At 36.4% G+C, this 23,576-nt stretch overlaps 14 protein-coding genes across 14 annotated transcripts; 8 read left to right on the top strand and 6 right to left on the bottom strand.

Annotated features, from left to right (window-relative positions):
- Positions 1-1,171: 1,171 nt before the first annotated feature.
- Positions 1,172-2,140, top strand: YVH1 (tyrosine protein phosphatase; the record flags this gene model as incomplete). Its single annotated transcript, XM_015609106.1, has 1 exon — positions 1,172-2,140. One exon carries the CDS (start codon positions 1,172-1,174, stop codon positions 2,138-2,140), a length of 969 nt encoding a protein of 322 aa, XP_015470108.1.
- Positions 2,141-2,157: 17 nt separating this feature from the next.
- On the bottom strand, positions 2,158-3,156 carry AC631_00277 (uncharacterized protein; the record flags this gene model as incomplete). Its single annotated transcript, XM_015609107.1, has 1 exon — positions 2,158-3,156. The coding sequence occupies one exon, from the start codon at positions 3,154-3,156 to the stop codon at positions 2,158-2,160; it is 999 nt and encodes a 332-aa protein (XP_015470109.1).
- Positions 3,157-3,834: 678 nt separating this feature from the next.
- On the bottom strand, positions 3,835-5,181 carry NCS2 (Ncs2p; the record flags this gene model as incomplete). Its single annotated transcript, XM_015609108.1, has 1 exon — positions 3,835-5,181. One exon carries the CDS (start codon positions 5,179-5,181, stop codon positions 3,835-3,837), a length of 1,347 nt encoding a protein of 448 aa, XP_015470110.1.
- A 180-nt stretch (positions 5,182-5,361) lies between these two features.
- AC631_00279 (uncharacterized protein) lies at positions 5,362-5,742 on the top strand (the record flags this gene model as incomplete). Its single annotated transcript, XM_015609109.1, has 1 exon — positions 5,362-5,742. One exon carries the CDS (start codon positions 5,362-5,364, stop codon positions 5,740-5,742), a length of 381 nt encoding a protein of 126 aa, XP_015470111.1.
- Positions 5,743-5,818: 76 nt separating this feature from the next.
- AC631_00280 (uncharacterized protein) lies at positions 5,819-7,369 on the bottom strand (the record flags this gene model as incomplete). Its single annotated transcript, XM_015609110.1, has 1 exon — positions 5,819-7,369. One exon carries the CDS (start codon positions 7,367-7,369, stop codon positions 5,819-5,821), a length of 1,551 nt encoding a protein of 516 aa, XP_015470112.1.
- Positions 7,370-7,410: 41 nt separating this feature from the next.
- On the bottom strand, positions 7,411-8,334 carry AC631_00281 (uncharacterized protein; the record flags this gene model as incomplete). The annotated part of the gene is made up of 1 exon (XM_015609111.1): positions 7,411-8,334. One exon carries the CDS (start codon positions 8,332-8,334, stop codon positions 7,411-7,413), a length of 924 nt encoding a protein of 307 aa, XP_015470113.1.
- Positions 8,335-8,988: 654 nt separating this feature from the next.
- On the top strand, positions 8,989-12,105 carry BOI2 (Boi2p; the record flags this gene model as incomplete). The annotated part of the gene is made up of 1 exon (XM_015609112.1): positions 8,989-12,105. The coding sequence occupies one exon, from the start codon at positions 8,989-8,991 to the stop codon at positions 12,103-12,105; it is 3,117 nt and encodes a 1,038-aa protein (XP_015470114.1).
- Positions 12,106-12,440: 335 nt separating this feature from the next.
- CDC27 (anaphase promoting complex subunit) lies at positions 12,441-14,630 on the top strand (the record flags this gene model as incomplete). The annotated part of the gene is made up of 1 exon (XM_015609113.1): positions 12,441-14,630. The coding sequence occupies one exon, from the start codon at positions 12,441-12,443 to the stop codon at positions 14,628-14,630; it is 2,190 nt and encodes a 729-aa protein (XP_015470115.1).
- Positions 14,631-14,848: 218 nt separating this feature from the next.
- AC631_00284 (uncharacterized protein) lies at positions 14,849-16,828 on the top strand (the record flags this gene model as incomplete). The annotated part of the gene is made up of 1 exon (XM_015609114.1): positions 14,849-16,828. One exon carries the CDS (start codon positions 14,849-14,851, stop codon positions 16,826-16,828), a length of 1,980 nt encoding a protein of 659 aa, XP_015470116.1.
- Positions 16,829-16,980: 152 nt separating this feature from the next.
- Positions 16,981-18,142, bottom strand: ATP3 (F1F0 ATP synthase subunit gamma; the record flags this gene model as incomplete). The annotated part of the gene is made up of 2 exons (XM_015609115.1): positions 16,981-17,794; positions 18,096-18,142. The coding sequence occupies 2 exons, from the start codon at positions 18,140-18,142 to the stop codon at positions 16,981-16,983; spliced, it is 861 nt and encodes a 286-aa protein (XP_015470117.1).
- Positions 18,143-18,649: 507 nt separating this feature from the next.
- Positions 18,650-19,042, bottom strand: AC631_00286 (uncharacterized protein; the record flags this gene model as incomplete). Its single annotated transcript, XM_015609116.1, has 2 exons — positions 18,650-18,939; positions 19,039-19,042. The coding sequence occupies 2 exons, from the start codon at positions 19,040-19,042 to the stop codon at positions 18,650-18,652; spliced, it is 294 nt and encodes a 97-aa protein (XP_015470118.1).
- A 274-nt stretch (positions 19,043-19,316) lies between these two features.
- On the top strand, positions 19,317-22,187 carry CWH43 (Cwh43p; the record flags this gene model as incomplete). The annotated part of the gene is made up of 1 exon (XM_015609117.1): positions 19,317-22,187. One exon carries the CDS (start codon positions 19,317-19,319, stop codon positions 22,185-22,187), a length of 2,871 nt encoding a protein of 956 aa, XP_015470119.1.
- A 147-nt stretch (positions 22,188-22,334) lies between these two features.
- On the top strand, positions 22,335-23,036 carry AC631_00288 (uncharacterized protein; the record flags this gene model as incomplete). The annotated part of the gene is made up of 2 exons (XM_015609118.1): positions 22,335-22,479; positions 22,537-23,036. 2 exons carry the CDS (start codon positions 22,335-22,337, stop codon positions 23,034-23,036), a joined length of 645 nt encoding a protein of 214 aa, XP_015470120.1.
- Positions 23,037-23,202: 166 nt separating this feature from the next.
- Positions 23,203-23,472, top strand: AC631_00289 (mitochondrial 54S ribosomal protein bL35m; the record flags this gene model as incomplete). The annotated part of the gene is made up of 1 exon (XM_015609119.1): positions 23,203-23,472. One exon carries the CDS (start codon positions 23,203-23,205, stop codon positions 23,470-23,472), a length of 270 nt encoding a protein of 89 aa, XP_015470121.1.
- Between the last annotated feature and the right edge of the window lie 104 nt (positions 23,473-23,576).

The following is a 23,576-nucleotide window of genomic DNA, read 5'->3' on the forward strand; positions in this document are numbered from 1 at the left end:
CAGATTTCGGAGAGAAACTTTTTCAGTAGTCGACTTCCGACGCCAGATTCCATAATTACGTAATTAGGCAGAACGCCATTATTGTCTTGTCCGGGTATCAAACACGATCGGCAAGAACAAGAAAATGGGCCACCATTGCAGTAAGTGGTACAATGCGTGACGGATGTGTGGATAAGGAGAAACGCATAATGTATAAAATTACCGGTGCAAAAGTAATAGGTATTCGGCATTACGAACAACCGAGATTGGTATTAGGAGTAAAGCATACACAACTGAACACGTAAGTGCATCTAGAGTCCGGGGAAGTGACGTTGAGAGAACCTATTGCGATGCGGACATACACAATACGATAGTAGTGTGTGGGTAGCTTCAGGTTTGGTGGTTTGGTACGCTTTGCAATACTAGTGGCTGGTTAAGCTGGTGGTGGGGGACCGATGGGGAACGACGCGACCCAGAGGATACGAGATAGAGGATCGAAACGGAGAATACATACGGGAATATAGTATGATGTCACGGAGAGTGTAGTAGATAAATAGTGGAAAGAGATTCGAGGTTGCAGTCTAGGTAGAATGAATAGCAAGCACGTATGCGGCATCAATGGTCGATGCAACCGATGAAAGACTAAGTTTTGGACACGCAGAGTAGTCAACCTTGGGCTGTACGGATAACAAACAAAGCAGAACGGGTATGTAATATATTGTACGATAATCAGGGGCGTGCTGTGTTACGGAGTGTTTCGGACTAAGCATCAAGTGCGCAGGTCAGTATTTTGCGACCATCCCTACAGCAATTCGAGCTTTGCTGAACGGTGAAGATGATTGTAGTGGTAGTGATGGTTAAAAAGCTGGAAGAAGATGTGGCGTTTGTTCGTAGATTGTAGATTGGGTTTTCAGAATGGTAAGTGAAGGTTGCGCTAATGTCGCTTGGAACTTTACAAAGTTGGATGGAATACTTGATTTGCTCTACCGGGAACTAAACATTTATTAATTATTCCCATTTGAAGTAGACACAATTCACATTCCATCGTATGGTTTGAGTGATATCATATATGGGCATAATGACTTGTATGGTTACACTTGAATTATTTTGTTACTTGCAAAATACTCATCGATCTGCGCAGCACAAATTTTTTTGCGATGAAATGCTTTAATATCTCTTCCATAAATCAATAATGATTTACCGTATACTAGGTGGTATATACCTATCATCTATAGAACCATTGAATGACAATGTGGACTTCAAACAACAATACCATATAACACATATAATTTCGGCGATTCTGGGACCTATTCCAAATAATTATGTCCACGATTATGTACATAAGCAAATTGACATCACAGACGAAGAAACCAGCAATATAATACAATATTTTCCTGAGACAAACGATTTCATAGACTCGTGTTTATTCCCAGAAGGATCAACTACTGACAAACATCATGGTGCAATTTTGATTCACTGTGCTCAAGGAATATCCAGATCTGTCACACTCATAGTGGCATATTTAATGTATAGGTATAAATTAACAAAGGACCAAGCCTTACACGCAGTTAAGCGTAAATTATCATCAGCATGTCCAAACGATGGCTTCCAGAAACAATTGCAATTATATGCTGACTTAAAATTCAAAGTTGACACTAGTAATTCATTGTACAAGAAGCTCTTCATTGATTTGAGCATTCAAGCAGATCCTTCTGGTCGTTCATTACAGGAGTTGAATATGTTTTCATCCACCTCAACACCACAATCGCAGACAGATAAACAGGCAGAGTTACGTTGCAAAAAGTGTAGACAGGTTTTGGCACTCGAGGGCCAAATAGAAAAGCATTCGCCTCCTGATGCATCATCTCGACAATCACAGTTCATAAAAACAGCCCCAAATTCAAGAAGAATTGTTTCTGTACAAGAGGCATCTGATTCGTGTTCTCATTATTTCGTAAGGGAGCCATTAACTTGGATGAGATCAGAATTAGAAGACAAAGGTGAAATTGAGGGTAAATTTAATTGTCCTAAATGTGACAGTAAGGTTGGTGGATACAGTTGGAAGGGATCAAGATGTTCATGTGGAAAATGGATGATTCCTGCCTTACATTTGCAATGCGCTAAAGTTGATAATATTAAAAGCTATCCTACCCATCACTAGTTATTATATAGAGCTAATTACTGTTCATCAATTATCATATCTAAATCAGACTGATCATTCTGATTATTTTCATCATTTTCATTTCTATATCCTTGACCTGTAGAATATAGATTGCTTGAATTAGGATTTGCTATGCTTATTGGACTTGTACTATTTATACTGGTAGGATTTGTTGCTATACTTCTACCAGAATTTAAGTTGGTATTGACTGTTGTGGCTGTCGTTCCAGTATTTATCATCATATTAGGTATGTGGTCTGTTACTATACTATGGTCATCTTGGTACTCAACTTCTTCCGCCATAAATCCTTCATCTTCATCTAACCCATGGTCATCTAAATCAATCTCATCCTGTTCCTCTTGCACTTCACCAAAGTCGTCGTCATCAAAGTCGTCGTCATCATTTGTAACATCATCTGCATTTGGAATATTTGCATCTAAATCTATTTCTGGTTCTTCTTCTTCATTAATGCTTTGATTATGTATTCCATTAATAGAGCTGTCTGGTACATCGCCATTCTCAGCTGTTGGAATGAATGATTCTTCTTGCTGTTCGCTCATATTATGGTGCCTAGCTTCTTCAAAGTCAATCTGCTCCATTGTCTTTCCAACACCTGCAGGTATTATGCTAGTATATCCTATATTTCGTATCTGTTGTAATCTATCTAGTTTTCTTTGGATTAAGGGCGTTAATAAAGGTAGATCCTGCTTGTTCCCACTTCGATTACTTATGGTATACTCCAACTGTGATAAACTAGCCCCAGGATATTCCGCTGAATATGCCAGTAATGGTGGTGCAAATAACAGTCGAATGTGTCTTCTTTGATCTTCCAATTGCTCTTGTGTTGCATTATTATTGTTGTTATTAGAAGTAGTTGCACCATTAGCATTTGTATTATTACTGTTGGCGTTATGCATAGTTAAACTTCTTTTATGAAAATCAGATGAATCCATTCCATCGTCATCACGTCTCCATAGTTTATAAAGACTATCGGAGAATAAAGTAGGGGAATACATTGTTAATAGTATTCATTTATTAAAGCACTGATATCATACAATTTGATCTATTTATTTGTGTTTGGATTTTTACTATGCGCACGGGAAAGCTGTGAACCTTCATTGCAAAAAATGCCAATATGCCACTTAACCCCATACCATGGCCAAGAAATTATCCTGTAAGTTAATCTATAAGTCTTATGTTATGCTGTATCATTCTCCTATTTTTAAATTAAAAAATTGAAATGTCTAAAGCTCTTCCTTGAAGATTTGATCATTTGCAGCTAAAATGAATGGTGAAATGAGATAAAGATTAATCCTTACGAAGATACATTAAACTTCATACTTATATCATTTCTATATATATACTATAATATATACTATAATATAGACCTTATTAATATTTTACTTCTCCTCCTGAAATTTAGAGTTTTATTTAACGTATAGTACAATTAAAGAAATTTTGTATTATTTTATTAAAATAACAAAAATCTTAGAAACAGCAAATGATTCAATATTCCTATTTTGTACCGAACTTTTTATACTACTATATACATTGGAACCAACAAAGTTGCTTTTCAAATTCAATAACACTTTTTATTAATTTGTAGGTGTTTATTCTTTTTCGCAGCCGAACTGTGGAATTGAAATACATTACTCTATAAATCATCATGCAACTATATCAAACTATATACAAGACTATTCGTCGTCTTCATCATCAGTTAATATGTATTCATTGAGTATTTCCCTCTCTTCATCATTCTCTGTATTCTTTATGGGCCAAATGAATCCGCTCTCATTTTTAATGCCGCTAATTGTCACGGTACAGCCATAGCATATATTAATAGGTGTTTTATGTTGGCTACCATTGCTCTCTTCAATGAGACTGGACGCTTTCTTATATTGTTCTGCGTATTCCTTTTCTTCTTCAGTTTCTAAAGGCGCCGATTTATTAACTGTAATTCGTCTTAACCAGTCCTTAGGGTCCTGATGGATTTCTGTTCCACAAACTTGGCATATACTTGATTCTTCTTCAAATTTTGGTGCACCTAACTTGTCTCCAGTTTTAACAACAGTGGATGCGGTAGATGCATATCCTGTTGCATCCAACTGATTGAAATAATTTGTTGTGAGGTCTCTAATAGTCATATTCTTGGTAATTTTCGAAACTGGCTTGGTGGATTCAACGGCGAACTTATCTAATTCTGATAATTTGCTATAGGCTAATATTTCTGCAAATAAAACGTCTCGTAATGGAAACATTATTTTAAAATCCTTATTACGGAACTTAACCGTATGATCTGACACAGTTTGATATATTGACGACCCTCTTCCCTTGACAGTAAGTGCTATAATTTCATTAGCTATTCTAGTCATGCTGTGTCCATATAATATAGTTTCACAAGACTCTAAATATGCTGTGCGTAAGATTAACTCATCATAAATAATGGTTAATAAGTCTTCTAAGGATGATTTATTTGGACACAAGCTCAACAATTCTGATAAAGTATACTTCTTGTCATGATTGATATATTGTGAATATGCTGTAAAGTCTCCGTTTAAAACAATTTTTTCCAAAAGGGATTGATCAAGTACATATGACTCTAAACTGAGGATTTTATATGTAAAATTAATTGGCTTAAAACACTCCACCAATTGTTTAAGTACATCCTTAGTACTTCTGTCCAAAGCTTTGAGTTCATATTCATCTATATTCAACACTACTAACTCAAATCCTTGCTTTCCTTTGTGCATGTCATATTGTTCCTTCAAAAGCGACGCCATTACATCTACTAATACAAGCGATGAAATTCCACAAGACAAAGTCAACAATACCTTTTGTTTGGGTGCGTTTTGCTCATTTTTACCGTATTTTACCTTATATTTCTCATCTTGCATTTGCTTCCTTTGTTTTCCTCTAATGAATCTTAAAAAACAGCCTTTGCAAAATTTCTCTTTCCTAGAAACCAATACTGCAGTTTCTGTTTTACAACGCTGACATGGTATGTTTTCACTTATATCCAAATACTGTATAGGCTGACTCATGTTCGTATTTGGTCTGCAACTGGATACCTAGTGGGCATCAAGATGGTTGAATTTTTTTTTGATATCTATCCGGTTATGGAGCCCGTAAGAAAATTATAAATCCTGCATATGATTTACAAGACTTATTATCAACTTATATAGCACATTACCTACTGGATGATAGTCGGTGGATTCATTATAATGTCAAACGAGGGACAAGAAAACCAGGAAAATAATAAAGAAGTCAAAAAGGAAGATGTTAGTTATCAAAATACTGATGAAGTCATAAAAGATAAAGATAAAGTTGATTTTACAAAGGGTGGTGTTGAAAATTTCAAATTTTATCCTGATAACCCAGTTAACCATCGTCACAAATACAGATGGAGTATGAAGGAACCTTCTAAGTATTACGATCCATGCGAAGAAAGTAGACAAGCTTCAATTAATTGTATGTTAAGAAATCAAGAAGACAAGACAGTATGTCAAGACTTTTTTGACGCTTATAAAGAATGCAAGAAAGACTTTTTCAACAAAAAGAAGAAAGATAGAAGAGAAGGTAAAGGAGGATGGGGATTTTGGTGAAGAATCCATGCAAATAAAAACTATGTAAATAAATAACATTTGATTAAGTTCAAATATGTAATGTCAACTATATTCTTTAAACGATACTGTAGCCCAGATTACCACCGCCGAATGAAACGTTACCACTATTTGTCTTCTTATAAAATCCTTTTAATACAGTATCTAATGATGCTTCATGGTATGGATCTTCCCATTCCACTTCTTCATCACTTTCATCAGATAACAAATCAGGGTCAGTAAAAGACCCTTCAGGAGGGGGTGATTCATTGAGCAACCCGTTGAAAAAACGATGGAAGAGACCACCATCATCATGGTCAGCACTACTAGACCTTGAGTTTGCATGTTTCTCAAGTTGATATACATTTTTGTAATCAAGCAATGCTCTGGTATTTTGTATCTCTATCCGGCCAGTTTTTCTATCTAAGGAACAAAGCAATATAGTCTTCTTTGAATCTGTTAATTTGTAATGACGGGTCTTGTTGAGCTGTTTTCTGTATTTATTTTTCCGTTCATCTGAAACAAAATTGAGTTTATATTCAATATGGTTGTTTAGAAATTCACAAATGTCAATAGTTAAAGTGAATAAAACATAATTCAACTGGATATTAAGTAGGCAATGCTCTTGGCAAGTGACAAATTTAACTAGTCTGTCTGTGAGCTTTTTTTCCCATTCTTGAAGAAAGTAAGTTTTCTTATAATCAGTATATGACATTCTCCTCTTAAATTTTTCATTTTCTATGAGTGGTATAGGGATGTCACTACTTGTGATGAAGCCAAAGAACCTAGTTAAATCATACATGCTATCACGAAGACCTCTCGCTAAATCCATGGTTTCCTTCTGAACACTAGCGCTTTGCGTTTTAAAATTTTCTAAGTTATTATTAACTCTATTCAACTGCTCAAGGAAAAAAGACTCTTCAAATTGGGCAAAGGGTTGAATTTTCATCCACTCTAATAGTTGTAATCTAACTCGATTTGACTTAGTCCTTGCTAAGTGTAGGCACCTCATTGGCAAATGATTTTTATCTCTTATTTTTGTGAGGAACCTTAAATCATTGTTCTTAAAATCAATGATTTTCCCTACAACAGGGATCGTGAATGGCTTGACCAGCTTGGCTCTAAACTTGGGACCCACTCGACCATTTTCAGTCCTTACCCGTACAATTTCCCCATCTAGGCTTCTTAAAATTTTCAATTGCTTCATAATTAGCTTATCACGAGGCCCACTCAGAGTTTCTGGATTTATTCCTAGGAAAAACTCTTGGTAGCTATTAATCTGCGAGGCTTGTTGGGCAAACTCATCTAGATAGTTATCGTTATGGCTAATTGGAGTTATTGAGAAAATTCCTTGCAATAATTTGCTCTTATAATCGACGGCCGAAAACACCAAGTCCAATGGAAAGCCTACGTTAAAAAAAGAATAATTTAAGGTGAAGCTGGAACCCGACGTCAAGAAAGAGCTGTATGTAACATCCATGATACTATGCTTTTGTGCATATGTCAAATTATTCAATTTAACCTTTGCTTTCGATTTTGTCATGGTCCGTATTTGAGATTTATCTGGAGGTGTTACGAAAGTAGAAGTATCCAGGTCCTTCTCTGATGTCAGTTTCTTTTTCTTTTTCATGGGTGCAGATATTTCATCGAAATCATTCTTTCTTTTATGTATCAGCATTTTATCACTCTGTACACGGCTCTTTTCCTGGTTAGACCAAAGCTTACCTGATATTCTTTTTGCAAAAATAAATCCATTATGGAATCTAAATTTCCTATCAAATCATCTGGTAATTCTGAACGAATTGAAGACGACGCGTGGTTTGAGTGGCCATTGAAGATCGGCGCCCTACCCAGATATGCCTTCAAGTACTTGAAGAAATTCTGAGTATGAAATAGTTCAAAGTGCAAATCATCTAATTCCTTCAGCCACGATTTTTCAGCCCTACTATTGGCAGGCCCTGGGGAAACGCCCCTTTCGTCATCATGTAGCCAAGATCTAACCCTGATGGCATTTTGGCGTCTTAGCGGAATCGCATCATTATTAGATGAAATAAGTGTGTTCGTATTTGTATGGTTTTGACGGGCACTAGAAAGCAACAATCTTTCGTTAGATTGGATATCGGAACGCAAATTCTCAGGTTCCAGGTCCCCATCATCGTCGCTATCATCCTCCTCGTCATATTCATCGAATCTCTCATCAAAACTATCCTCTACATTTTCATCCATATCTTCTTCGTAATCATCATCAAATTCTTCATCAAAAAGGTCGTTATTTTCATTATGCATTCCCATCAGCACCCGGCCGGTGTTTCTTATCTCTATTGGTATAGTTTGGTTGCTGATATTCAATTCGTTTCCGTATACGGAGCTATATCTATTAGGATGGCCTAAGGCTCCTCTTTGACCGCTAGTGCGTCTTTCACCAGTTCGTGGAACGTTTCTTCGCTCCATTTCTTCTTCTCTCCGAAGTACTAAAGTCGATAGGAGGTTAATAGTGTTTAATCGCGTTGCGTATTGCTCGCTTATATGGCTATCCTCACTACTGTCACTTTCAGATGTAGTTTCGTATGTCTCTGGAGTCGACTGAGGGGGCATTTAAATATCTAACTAGCAAACAATCTTAAAAATATCAACCTATCGGTAGTGGCTTCATTATGTTCTGCTACTTCTTATTCTATTATCTAATAGTTATATCGATACTGCATATAAAACCACCAGCCCTCTACGTGCTTTATCTATATCCTTCATTTAAAACTAGTTAAAAATTCCTGTACGCCATCAGGGAAGTAGCAAATATATCCCAATACGTGTGCATTAAGTCAGGAAGGTTTACGTTCGATATTGGTGGACTTATATGTGATGTCGTTTTTAAGGGCCCATTTGAAGGCCTGGATCCCTCTGTATCAAATATCTTGCAGTATATCAAATATCACATGACACAAAGAGCCGTTAGACGCACGACATTTTGCTTCAGCGCGCGACATTTGCGACATGCGTCATTACAAAAAAGACCTAGAATTCATACCAACATGAAATAAAAACAACCTACAACGACGGCGGGTAGCAGAGAATAGATTTAAAAAACTGGCAGAAAAGATATACCCATAGGATAGTTTACTTGAAAGAACACATACAGTGTAATAGAGGTTGGATTATCTAAGAAAAAGAATTTGAAACACGGTAATAAGTAATACGATACGAACGATAACGATAACACAATAAATTCACATAAGAGAGAAAATGAGCAGTATGGACCAAAGTGAGGATCATACGATTACTGGGTCAGTTTACTTGTGTATCAAGCAGTTTAATGCTAGATTAGGTGACGAGTTGAGCTTGAAGATTGGGGATAAGGTAGAGGTGTTAGCAGACGATAGTGAGTACAACGATGGATGGTACATGGGGAAAAACTTGTTGACAGAAGAGGTGGGGTTATATCCTAAAGGATTTACTCAAATATTACAAAGCCAGAGACCAGAGCATCCATTATTGAGGTCGCGTTCGAGGCGAGTGATGAAGGGTAGTAAGAACAACTCACCTAACACCACCACATTGAGTAAGATTGCGGACTCAATGCAGAATATGACGCTTATGAGCGGAAATGACTCTACTAATGAAACTAAAGGGGAGGATAGTCTTGGGGGAAGCGAAATTAGCGGCTATCAAGGATCCGACCGCAAAGTAGAACAAGATTCAGAACTTGGTCTTAACAAGAGTTCAACCAGCGCTTTGCGTAGTAATTTGAGCAATAAGATTGACGCGGTGGATGATAAAGCACTTGATCTCAGCCACGAACCAAAGACCGGCAAGTCATCTGTGCATAAGACCATGAGTGATATCGATAGGGCCTTGCAAGAGCTTCAAACTGAGTCTGATAGTGCTAACACTGGCCCACATGGTGATGTTAATGCCAATCATTATGAACAGAATTCCAGTTATACAAATACCCCAAATGCTTCGGGAAATCATCATCTGCGTAAAATATCAAGAGATTCATTAATAGAGAATTTAGATCCAGCAGAGGCTGAGACATGGACGCCACAACAGGTTTCCTCTTATTTTGCAATAGTATTAGGATTTGATATGGAGGTTGCAGGTAAATTCGCTAGACATAAAATAACCGGGGCAATTTTGTTTGAATTGGATTTAACTTACTTGAAAGAGTTAGATATTGACTCGTTTGGAACCAGGTTTGAGGTCTATAAGGAAATTGAAAAATTGAAGCAATTAGCCTCAAAGGCTAAAAGTGCCAGTACTTCGAACGTTAAGTCGGCTCATAAAAGAAATAATAACAAGAATTCCATCATTCAAGACTTATCAGATTCGGAAGATATTGCTAGCCCCATTGATTCTAAAAATTCTTCCCCTTATAAATTGCATTCATTTCCTAATAACTCTGATGAAGATACCAACAACACAACTTACAGTAAATCTCAAACCCAATTAATGCCTTCAGCTAATCTAGTATCTTCCACTCCATCAAAAAGAGAAAATGCAAGAGAAATGCAAAGAGGTCACGAAAGAAAGAGGTCACAATCCATGGAAAACATTTCGGGTGTATATGGCGATACTACATCTCCTATCGGTAAACGTAAGAGTGATTTGTCTTTCATGTCACCTAGAAAAGCACCAGAACCTCCAATATCTAGTCCTTTGAATCAAAGCTATAAATTTGGTGGAAGTCCTAATTTGCAAAGCTCGCCAACCGAACAAGGTGGCTTATATCAGACACGTACGAATGCGTCAAGTTCCGGTTTGGGTATCTCAGGGACTAGTAGACCGTCATCATCGATTTATGAGCAATCAGTTAATAGCCACAATAGAAATGCTTCCGCATCTTCGGCGAAGAACCACCGCAGAAATTCATCCTATATTTCTGGTCACAGAAGGAATTCTTCTTTATTCCTGTTCAACAAGGCTAATACTGATGGAGATAAGTTGAGCTCAAAGAACCTTTACAAGGAAGAGATGCCAAAGGCGGAAAAGAGAAAGTCGATGATTAATTCACCTACAAAGTCGTATTCAAATAATACTGATGCGACGCCAAAGTCAAAGAGAGAGAGTGAATATTTCAGCTTATCTCCTAATAAACACTTCGTGGATATTGACAATGCTAATTTATCACCTAAAAAGCTGAGATCGATGACATATAATCTTGATGACAAGCCAAAGAAAGAGCTCGAAGAGAAGAGGTCAGCATCGGAATCAAACCAAGTTTCGCGTTTCAAGACGTTGAGAACAGCATCCACCCAGAATTTCCGTAATTTAAAGAATCTGAAAAAGCTGAAGACTTCTGCTTTTACAGAAGGAATTAGAGAAATTACCCCGGACGAGGCTATTAAGACAGCAACATTTAGTGGTTGGATGTCCAAAAAATCTGGTAGTACTTTGGGTTGGAGATCTAGATACTTCACTCTTCATGGAACGAGGTTGCTGTACTTCACCTCTTTACGTGATAAACGTGAAAGGGGCTTGATTGATATTACAGCACATAAAGTTTTACCGGTAAGTACAGATAACGAGAATGCTGTTGCCAATGATAAATACATTGCGTTATATGCATCATCCACTGGATTTGGTAGATACTGTTTCAAGTTGGTCCCTCCAGCCCCTGGTTTTAGAAAAGGATTAACATTCACTCAGCCAAAGACTCATTATTTTGCTGTTGATTCTCAAGAAGAGATGAGAGGCTGGCTTAAAGCCTTAATGACCTCCACAATTGATATTGATGATACTGTACCAGTTGTAAGTTCATGTTCTACACCTACTGTTACTTTGAGCAAGGCCCAAGAATTGCTTGCTAAAGCTAGAGAAGAAACAAAATTAAAAGACGAGGAATTAAGAGAGAAGGGTTACGGTAGAGATGGACAAAACAATGAACTGCTGGATAGCTATTATTCTCAATTTGTGAACGAATTCAGTAATACTTCTGGGGAGAATTCTCCTATGATCGATTCACTTGACGAATCGACTTTATCTTCGGCCCATAACTCAGCTCCAAAACTAACTGTCGATACCTCGGCTAAGAACTACAAAGGACCTACTACTCCTCAAATATCACAACCCGGATTTGCTTCCCCTTATTTGCTAGCTTCAGGTGTATTTTCCCCTAAGCTGACAAATAGTAATAATACTGGATCTTCACCTGGTACTCCAAAACTGAGTCTGAACCTGAACCTGAGACCTAATTTGGACTATTTCAATGATTCACAATCCAGCAATTCAGAAATTACCCCTAAACAACCATATAGTAATGGGAGAATCATAAGTGGCTCGTCAAAGAAGAGAAATAATTCTGAAAAGATGTTGGCATATAGCAATGATGGTTCGGGTAATCATACGTTTGTTATTAAGCCAAAAAAATGAATGGTTTGATTTGAAGGATTTTATTATGTTTATGGCTCCCTTTTTATCTTTATAAATCTTCTAATAATTTTTATCTAATATTCTAATGATTCATTAATCAGTGATATAATTAATATTGTAACATTATATAGTTTTAAATGTATACTACTTCGTTTATTTAGAAGTTGTATCTCTCACGTGAGCGTAATGAAGATTCAAAATCCCCGTAAATTGTTTTGTTTGTAACAAAACAGTCAACACAAATATAGGCATTACTAGTTAAAGACACCTTCAATAATTGACGTTATACTTCCTTATCAGGGCTAATATAAGAATAGGGTTGCAGATAATCAGCCATGCAAATACAGCCGGATCAATCCTACATTCAGCAGCATCTAAGGTCGATCATAATTCATTCATTAGATCATTTCAACTATTCAAATGCTGAGTTTGCTTGTGAAAGATTGTTGGCCGATGATCCAGACAATCTAGATTCTTTGTACCTATATTGCCTTACATTATTCAAAAAAGAAAGGTATAAATCATGCTATAACATGGCCAGTAATTTATCGGACCATTTAGGTTGCAGCTTTATGTATGCGAAGCTGTGTTTGAAATTGAAAAAGTACAAGGAAGGGATATTTCAGTTGCTTAAGATAAGCTATCTTTACAATGAAACTTCATCATTCTATCAGGATGACAGATTCAATCCAGCATATTTCACGACACCTCAATCGAGATACAATTATGAGAATGCTCGTTCAGTGCTTCCAGATCTGTCTACCATTTATCACCTTTTAGGGGATTTATATAGGGGAATGGGTGACACCAAGAATAGTGCTCTTAATTATGGAGAAGCTTTAAAGTATAATCAGTTTGACTATGAAGCATTCCAGGAGTTGTGTAAGTTAGGTGTAAACGTCAAGGTTAAAGCAATCTACAAGTCCAATCTGGTTTTTAATAGCGAATATCAATCGCAAATTAAAGAAAAGGATAGCCTTAAAATATTAAATGATATGAGTGGAAACAATATAACCAATCCATTTTCTGCTACTACTCTGAATAATGAAACTAATAATAACTCAAATGGAACTAATGCTAATTCTAATAATTTCAACGGTAATAATGCAAATTCAAAATCACAAACAGATGATAGCTTTAGTAATCCGATCTCCACTCCAAGGGTGACAGTGCCGAGTGTTCCAGACGCACCTTTAAGAAAAGCAGGGACCAACGATGCTTTAACCAATCGATTCGAATTTACCAAGCCAAGTTTTCCAATAGATACTACCAGCACATTAGGTATAGATCATAATTCAAGAAAGCCTAAGAGAGAAAGTACTTATTCAAAGATTACTTCCAGATTGATTTCTCAGCCTACCACTAATAAACCTACAGATAATGTATCATCTAATTTAAATAATAATAATGTTAACAAGCGAACAGCTGTGCGTGGTAGCTTGAAAAGAAATAGTCCTAATAGTTTTTCCACCAATACTCATAACAGTAGCGAACGTCATCAAGCACCATTGAGCATTATGGCAAATAAAGAAATAGAATTTGGCGATAATTATTTACTAGGACTTTATATCGTATTTTCTAAGGGCTTCAAAAGCATGTGTAAATATGATTGCTACAAAGCTATTCGGATTCTAGAGTCGTTACCTCAGAAAGAAAAGGAAACTCCCTGGGTTTTGAGTAAATTGGGAAGATTGCATTATGAAATTGTAAATTATAAACAATCAGAGTATTTCTTTGTCAAACTAAGAAAATTAGATAGAACAAGACTTGAAGATATGGAATATTATTCAACTTTATTGTGGCATTTGCATAAGAAAGTGGAACTAACTTACCTTGCAAATGAATTACATGATCTAGACTCACAATCTCCAATAACTTGGTGTACAATTGGTAACTTGTTTTCTTTGACTAGAGAACCCGATGAAGCTATAAAATGTTTCAATAAGGCTATTAAGTTAGATGAGAACTTTATTTATGCGTACACATTAAAGGGTCATGAATACTTTGGAAACGATAACTACGAAATGGCTTTGGAGAATTTCCGTATAAGTTTATTAATTGACTCTAGACATTACAATGCTTTATACGGTATTGGAATGGTATACATCAACCTTGGTGACTACCTAAAAGCAGATTATCATTTCCGTAAAGCTGTTTCTATCAATCCTATCAATGTAATCTTAATATGTTGTGTTGGGATGGTACTTGAGAAAGTTGGTAAAAACAACTTAGCTTTAAGACAATATGAATTAGCAAATAAGCTTCAACCATTAAACCCATTACCAATATTTAAAAAGGCTCAATTATTATTCTCGATGCAACAATTCCAACAGGCACTTCATTATTTCAAGGTTTTAAAAGATTTGGCTCCTGATGAAGCTTCTGTTCATTTCTTGTTAGGCCAATTGTACAATATTCAAAACGATAAGTTTCAAGCCATAAAAGAATTTACCATCGCATTAAATTTGGATCCAAAAGGAAACTATTTAATTCGTGAAGCAATGGAATCCTTGAAGGATAAATAGACTGTTATAAGTGTATAATTAAAGTACATAACTTTTTCGCAATTTTGTAGCTGAATGTTGATCTCGATTTTGCATCGTAAACAAAAAATAGAAACTTCAATTTACTTGAATTTTAATACAATCAGTGCATTTTAATCTTCTAGAATATCGCATAGAAGCAATATATTGAAAAAGTATTCATATTTAGTTAAGAAGTCATTTAATTCGTTAATTAAATCATGAAAAATATTTGTATTCCATTTGTCTTGTTGCTATGTATCCAATATGTATGTGCTATTGATTTGGGATTTTCACCAAGATATTATAGACATGGCGAGCAAGTGGATTTGATTGTTAATAAGGTGGAGTCTGACAACACACAGTTACCTTACAGTTATAAAGATTTGCCCTTTGTATGTCCTCCTGAGAAGCCTGTTCATCTATCTTTGGGAGAAATTTTAAGAGGCGATAGGCTATGGAAAAGTCTGTACGACTTGAAATTTGGAGTTGATATGCCATGTGTAAGACTATGTGATTTAATATCTAAAGAAACTGGTATGCTTAAAGCAGATACATTGATTAAGAATGGATACGTGGTTCACTGGTTGGTTGATGGATTGCCGGGTGCAACTACATTTGTTTCCGGAAATCGTAACAACAAATATTATGCAGCTGGTTTTCCTCTAGGGTTCACTCAAGATGGTATCAGCTACATCTACAACCATGTTATGATAGTTATTAGGTATCACAAAGATCCATCAAACAAACAGTTAAGCTCGATTGTTGGGTTTGAGGTGTATCCTAAGAGTGTGAGTAATGAAGAATGTCCTGGCTCTTCAAAGAATTATGACAATTTTGCTATTACTTTTGAAAGGGATTCTCAGCAGCAAATCGTACCGGAAAAAACTGTCATTCCTTATACTTATTCGGTATATTGGCGTGAAGATAATACTATAGACTATAGCTCTCGCTGGGATTTATATTATGAAAACGAAACTACCTCAAGCCATAAGATTCATTGGTTTTCTTTTATCAATTCAATGGTGTTATTGTTTTTGGTATCATTAATTGTGGCTGTTGTTTTGTTGAGAGTTTTAAAATCCGACATTCAGGCCAATTCACCAAGCTTGCCAACAAGTGAGTACGATGCTACTATAAATTCTTCATGGAAGAGTTTATCCAACGATATTACAAAAAGGCCGAAATTTCCATTGTTTCTTTCAGTATTGGTTGCAAGCGGGATTCAACTAATTATTGCAACAATCGGTGTCATCGTAGTATTCGTTATTAATTCGAAGTTTAGCATTGGATCCTCCTTTTCCTCGAATACTTTTTTCAATAATCATCAAGGAGCGTTTTTTTCGATTTCTTTAACGTTCTTCGTTGTATCGGGCATTATTCCCTCGTTCTGTGGAATAATCTTGCATAAAATATTCAATAATGATTACTTGAATTCTGAATATAACAAGTCAAAAACATTCACTTCTTCAATTTTGTTAAGTGGATTTTTACCTAGTTTGATATTATCTATTGTATTGTTTTTGAACTTTTTTGTGTGGGCGAAACATGCATCAACTGCATTACCATTCGGAACTATAATTGTGTTGTTGTTGGTTTTCTTCATTATTGAACTTCCGTTAGGTATTATCGGTGGTTACTATGGAAATAAGCATAAGTTTGACAGAAAATCTTTCCTTTTAACGAATAGTGGACATAAGAGTGATAATGATGATAAGCATCTCAGAGCTAAGAAAAAGACATCATGGTTATTAAATCCAGCTTTCAGTGTATTGATCTTTGGCTTAATTCCATTTGGTATTGTTTATGTTGAATTATTATTCATTTTTAATTCCGTTTGGTTGGAGAAAACAACCTTCTATTACATGTACGGGTTTTTACTATTAACGGCTATAGTTTTGATTGTCATAATTGCAGAATCAATCATTATTGCAACATATATTTCTATTGCAGTTTACACTAACCCTAACTGGCAATGGTTAAGTTTCAATGTTGGATCTAGTGTTGGGTGGTACATTCTTGGTTATTCAGTTTACTATTTCATATTTTACTTGAATGTGAATGACTTTGTGAGTGCTTTGTTATATTTTTGTTACATGACTTTAACTAGTTGTTTGATAGGTGTGGCATGTGGAGCGGCTGGTACTTTGACGGGATTATTGTTTATCAAGAAAATTTATGGCTCTATTAAAGTCGATTGATAGATATTATATATATAGAGCACTGTAATATTATTTATACAAAAATACAGAATAATTTAATAAATCATAAGACGTTTATTGTTTCTTTTGTTTTGATGAGTAAACTTCTAATTAATAATGGAAATAAAAATAAACATGAAGAGAAGACAAACCTAATCTAATGAAGAAGCACCAGTAATGATATCGACTAATTCATTAGTAATGACAGCTTGTCTGGTTCTGTTATATAAGATAGAGTAAGAGTTGATCATATCACCAGCATTCTTAGAAGCGTTATCCATAGCGTTTCTTCTGGCAGAAATTTCAGAAGCGTAACCTTCAGCCATAGCGGTTAAAAGAGAGTTAGCTAAAGAGAATTCAGCTAAGGTTTCTGAGACGTTTTCACCTTCTAATTCGTATTTGTTTAAACCTGGGGCCTTTTCAATAGCTTCGGAAGCAAAAACAGAAAATTCAGTTGGTTCGAAAGAAACACCACTGACGTACTTGTTGTATAAAATTTCGGTGTTTTCGTATTTACCTAATTTTTGGATTTCATCGGCGATTAAAGCGACTTCGTAAAAGTTTGGTGCTTCCTTACCAGTACCACTGAAACTCAATTTCATCTTGTCACCATGGGTTCTCAATAATTGGGCCTTGACCTTTTCACCAACGGTAACAATATCGGCAGCACCGTTCAAAGCTTCGATTCTCTTTCTGGCAGACTTGGAGATTTGAGAGTGAATAGAACCACATAAACCCTTATCGGAAGAAACAACAACCAATAAAGTCTTTTCACCTTCAGATGTTTCTGGTTCAGCGTTCTTGTAGAATTCAGAATCGGACTTGTTGAAAACTCTGGAAGCAGTCATGGCTCTTTGGGCCTTGTTTAAACGGGTAGAGGCAACAATCTTCATGGTCTTGGTGATCTTTTCAATGTTCTTAATAGACTTAAGACGCATTTCAATTTCACGTAAAGTAGCATAGTTTCTAGATATCGTTAGTATTGATTCAATTGATCCCTATTTGGGGTGGGTATTGTATTTATTGTGACGCTTGTACTCCTAGGACATCCGACAAAACCTATTTGGCGTCCCTCTTTAAATATGTCCATTCCTTTCAATTGTCCATCTCTAAATGCTTGTTCCAACATGGTTCCTTAATTACAGATATTCTATTTGTATTCAGCATTCATCAATTCACGTTTATGGATTCTTCAACCTGTGGACGTAATGATTTTTCAGTTTGTCTGTATCCCTAAATCGTCACCAATACTTAATTCTCTACATACCTTGCACCGGCAGTACGGGCAACTTGATTGGCACCTAAACGAAACATATTCCAATTATAAGATTAAATAAACTTTAACTATACTAAACAGCTTATTAAAATCAACCTAAACACCTAACTAGTTCGAACAAAATCGGAATTCGACTATAGGCCGCTGAAAACATTTCATTGGTTGAGGATTATGGTGCGCACACGACCACATTTTCCAGGCCCATAAGAACTAGAAGGACCGTTATATGGGTCCTATATGGCTACAAGCAAGGGTAGAGCAGGGAAAACGCAGTTGATATGGTAAATGTAATATTAATAAACAAATGTATGTAGAAGAACGCTTATGGAGCGTTATAACAGGGATGTAGAGCCCAAGTTGTATGTAATGGTAGAAAAAACCGTCCAGAACGTAGACATGGCGTACGATAGGAACACCCGTCTACATGGGTGCCAGCATGAGGTACGACAGATGCAGCGATGTCGCCGGTGAAAAAAACGATGTATCTTGGATGAATGTTTGGTTAATTATGCATAAGTAGCCATCGCCCGCACAAGCAGCGACGTCTATTGGGATGGATCGTTCTTTTGGTAGCCCAAGTAACCTTGCAATGGGTATGATTCAATCATCTTCATGTACTTCAAAACCAAAGGTCTGCAGTTCTTTTGTGCGTCTTCACCGTGGTATTGTTTGCACTTTCTCAATGCTTCGTGGGTCACTCTTAAAGCGTATGTTCTGATCCATTGTTCTCTCATCATCGACTTTCTGGCTTGTTGCACGTCGGGGAACTTTTCGTAGTCAATATCGTCAAACGAAACCAATTCTGGCCTTTTATGATTCTCGTAGTCGCTCAAACCTATAATTCTGTTAGTACTTCCATTTGGTTTCCAATTGCGGCTGGACCTTTTCGTCTCTTGTTACCACCTCCTCTTGTCCATATCCCCTAGATACATACTCATCTTGACGTATAGTTGCCTCTAGTTTTGATCTGTATCTATCGATAGTTGATATCTCTTATTATAAATGGTGAGTTTTAACTGGTTTATATTGGCTTTGTGGTACGCGCACGATTTTTCACTTTTGGCAGCGAAGCGGACATAAGTCATGTGATCATTTCAGACCATCTTATTGTTATAGTGTTGAATGGAGTCGGTCTTGCAACTGAAAGTATAGGTTTAGAAGGCGATATTGCGTGGAAGGAAGAGAATGGGCAAGAGTCTTACAAAAGAAAGCATGGACAACGGGAAAACTGTTATTTTCAGGTTCAATGCAAGCTTAATTGCATATGCTCATGGGATATTCGCATATTCGGCATTCATAGCTGCTTTAGTAGTGGGAAGTTGGTTACATTATCATAAAATTGTACAGAATTCGTCGTTTGGGTATCCAGACGAATGGTTTCCTAGTGTGTCAGCGACCATTGGCGATAGGTATCCGGAGAGGTCTATTTTCCAGATCTTGATTGCTTTGACGGCAGGTCCTCGATTCTTGTTGTTACTCTTTAACTTCATTAGGTTGTACAAGAAGAACTCGGTTGTACCATACGTGGGATTTGTGTCAGGAGTGGTGAGGACATTTACGTGTGGTGGATGGGTTTACATTACTTCGACTGACGATCATGACTGGCACGATATTTTCATGATCAGTTATATTGTGCTTACGATCCCATGGACGGTGTGCATTACGATCCTTTCGCCAAAAGGGACAACTGTTCGTAGGGGAAGAGCGTTCACATCATCGGCATTTTTCTCCACGTTGGTGCCTTTGGTGTATTGGTTTGTCCAGCATAAGGTCCATGTGAGACCCGGCGCGTACTCGGTCTATGCGTATTTCGAATGGGCATTGATATTGTTGGACGTTGGGTTTGATGTGTGGTCAGTAATCGATTTTGCTGATATGGAAATTGTACTTTACGGTAACGGGTTTGAGTTTATTACCAGCTCTCCCTCGAAGTCGGTTGCATCAGTTGTAGCAACAAAAAAAGACTCCAAAAAGACATTGGAAAACGATGAATTTACGTTTTTTGAATTCCTTGTCAACAGCACCAATGCATTTATGTTCTGGTCAGTTGTCACCTCATTATTGTTGTGCGTTTGGTACTTCCCATTATGGCACATGGGTATTTCAGGATACGAGGCTGTAATAGTTTTGTTTTTTGTGGCACCTTTGTTCTTGATAATACCTTTCATCAGAAATTTCTTCAGTAATTTCCCATTCATCGCAAGATCTTTAGCGGTATTATTTGGTCTTGGAGCATATAAAGTCGAAGAACCTACAGAGAGGTTATTGACTATATCTGCGGGTGCGTCATTTGCAGTTATTGCTTTTGTTGGAGAATCCTGGTCATTATCAAACCAACCTAAAAAGTTCAATGCATACGCTGTTGCGTTTATTATTGGTCTTTTAGCCACATCAGTCGTGAAATATGCGTCATATTCGAACAATCCTATTTGGCCTATCATGCACAAGGAAAATGGTGGCTACAATAATGTCGGTATTTTCGTTGGTTTGGCCTCGGCGTTTTTGACCCCATCATTACATTCAACTACAGTTAAGGTAAGTTCTCAGAGAACAGGAGGTTCCATTTTCTTAGCTGCTTTAGGATTTGGTGGATATTATTTTTCAATTCAATCGTACTTAAGTGATTCTTCGACATTGGCGTTATGGACTTGGAACGGTTACCCTATTACAGGACCAACTCCAATAACTGGTGCTCTTTTCAATTTCGGGGCTATAATCATAGGTATATTATTATCAATTAAATTACACGCTGATATTTTGAGTGGTAAGCTCTACAACTTGGTTATTGGTGGGGTTAGTGCATTTGTTTTATACAAATATGAAGGATGGACTGGTTATGCTGGTGCATGTGTCTATTCCGTTTACATTTCTTCTATATCCCCAATAATTTGGCAGTCTACAGTTGGATACAACCCAGCTATTTTATTTTCGCTTGCCTTCTTTTACGAAATTATTATTGCTTTGGCGAGTATCTGGATTGTTGCTTATGCATTTGTTCCTGGGGGACCATTATTGAGAGAAAGAACTGATATTATTTTGTCAGCCTCTTTTATTATGATTTTATGTGGTGTTTACAATTATAATTTGAGAAATAAGAGTACCCACATCACTCGTACAAAGATTGGTGCTAAGAGATTATTTAAGCAAGCCTTAAGTATATTATCGGTATTGTTAGCATTGTCAATTGCTGTTACATTCAAGAGGTATCCTACCGGACGTTTCGAGCCTTATAATGCTTCCTCAAAATCATTTACTGCGGGTATTTGGTGTGTTCATTTTGGTTTGGACAACGACATGTGGTCTAGTGAAGTAAGAATGAGAGATTTAATTAAGGAGGCTGAAGTTGATATAATTGGGTTGTTAGAAAGCGACACCCAACGTTTGATCGGAGGTAACCGTGACTTTACTCAAACTATAGCTGAAGAGTTAGGAATGTATGCCGATTATGGTCCAGGTCCAAATAAGCATACCTGGGGTGCTGCATTATTATCTAAATTCCCTATTATTAATTCAACTCATCATTTATTACCTAGCCCTGTTGGTGAATTAGCCCCAGCTATTCATGCAACCTTAGATATTTATGGAGAATTGGTCGATGTTCTTGTTTTCCATTCCGGCCAAGAGGAGGATGAAGAAGATCGTAGATTACAAAGTTTGGCCCTTGAAGAAATAATGAGCAGCTCTCCAAGACCAGCTGTTTTATTAAGTTATCTTGTTACGAACCCACATGAAGGAAACTACAATACTTACGTGAGTGAAAAGTCCAGAATGTATGACATCGACAGTACCGATTGGGATAGATGGTGTGAATACATTTTGTTCAGAGACTTGAAGAAGGTTGCATATGCTAGAATATCAAGATCAACTATTACTGATACTGAATTACAAATCGGAAAATTCAAGTTATTAAGTGAAGATGAGAAGTCTGAAAATGATGCAGACTTCTTATATGGTAACAATTTCGTTGATGAAAGCGAAATCGATGAAGATTTAAGAATGCCTGAATTATTTAGAGGCGATGGTGTTAGAGGTCATAGATACCATGTTTTTGATGAACCTCGTTATTTTGCTCAATATAATTAGTTTTTCTTAGAAAAATAAATTAGATATTTTATTAGCAGAGAATTGTAGCACTTTTATGTAACTTAAATCGCAAAAGCAGAAAATACTTAACTATGTTGATGTTTTTATCTTAATAAATTATACTCCAATTAGTCATAGCATACATAAATGCCTGATTTCGTTAGTGAGAATAGTTTGAATGCTTCTGAGCTAGAAGCACAACTTGCAAAGGCTAAAGAAGCAAATGAAAAGCATATGCTCGAGGAAGAGCCAGAAAGGAAATCTCTATATGAACAATTAAAGGAAAGTAAAGGTATGTTATTTATAAAGAAATGGGGATGATTAATTCAGAAATACTAATGGAAACCAGAACAAAAGCATCTAGAATACCAGAAATTATTAGAGAGTCAGAACTCATCATATAAATTAGACGAGAAGTCTGCAAAATTTTATGATGAACTAAAGAAAAACGAACGAGAAAAAGAACAACAGAGTCGTAAAGCAGAGGCTGAAAAGTTGAACATGTATAGAAATTTGAAGAAGACACAACAAAGACCTATTTCAAAGTCTTCTCCTACAGCTTCTGCTGTTTCAGTCGGGGAAATACCGTCCAAATCATCAATAATAATACGGAAGAGGAAGCTTGAAAATGCAGACGAAAAAATTGACCTAGGCAGAAGCAAAGAATCGACTAAAGCTGTCAACAACCTGGAAAAGTCACCTATTGGTGAATCTAATGACCATACTACTAATACAGGTGTAACCCAGAAAGGTATACGACAAGGTGTAACTAATGAAATTGAGACTACAACTAATAAATCAAATACTTTACTGGGGCTCGAGGGCTACTCCTCAAGCGATGAAGAATAGATCAAATGGTATATAGTTTATAGAATGATATATATGGTATTAATATAGGAAAAGTGTGTGTACCAATTTTCACTTTTTTCACCAAAAGATCAAATTTCGAACTACGACAAGAAAGGGTTATATTACTTCTATTTTGAACAGGTTACCTTCCAAGTTGAGCTTAAAAATGTACGGGTCTTTATTTAAATCAGCCACGAGAATAATATTTGGCAAGAAGCCAGCAATTAATACTTTAATTCAAACCAGAAACAAGATGAAAACTCATAAGGCAGCCGCAAAGAGATTTATTAAAACTGGAAATGGGTTCAAGAGGAAACAAGCTGGAAGGAACCACGGAAATGGTGGATTTAGTGCTAATTCTATTCGACAATTAGACTCTTTTGTTCCAGTCACCGCAAAGGGTGGTCATTTGAAGAAGTTGAAAAATTCTTTATAATGAATACATCAATGATAAATAATACTATTGACCCATGTACTATAGAAGGTAAATGTTAAAATATATTCACTGCTTGGGTTATTTTGCTTGTATATATGAACTTA

Source organism: Debaryomyces fabryi (assembly GCF_001447935.2).
Source record: "Debaryomyces fabryi strain CBS 789 chromosome Unknown contig00003, whole genome shotgun sequence".
In the NCBI taxonomy this organism is placed as follows: Eukaryota; Fungi; Ascomycota; class Pichiomycetes; order Serinales; family Debaryomycetaceae; genus Debaryomyces; species Debaryomyces fabryi.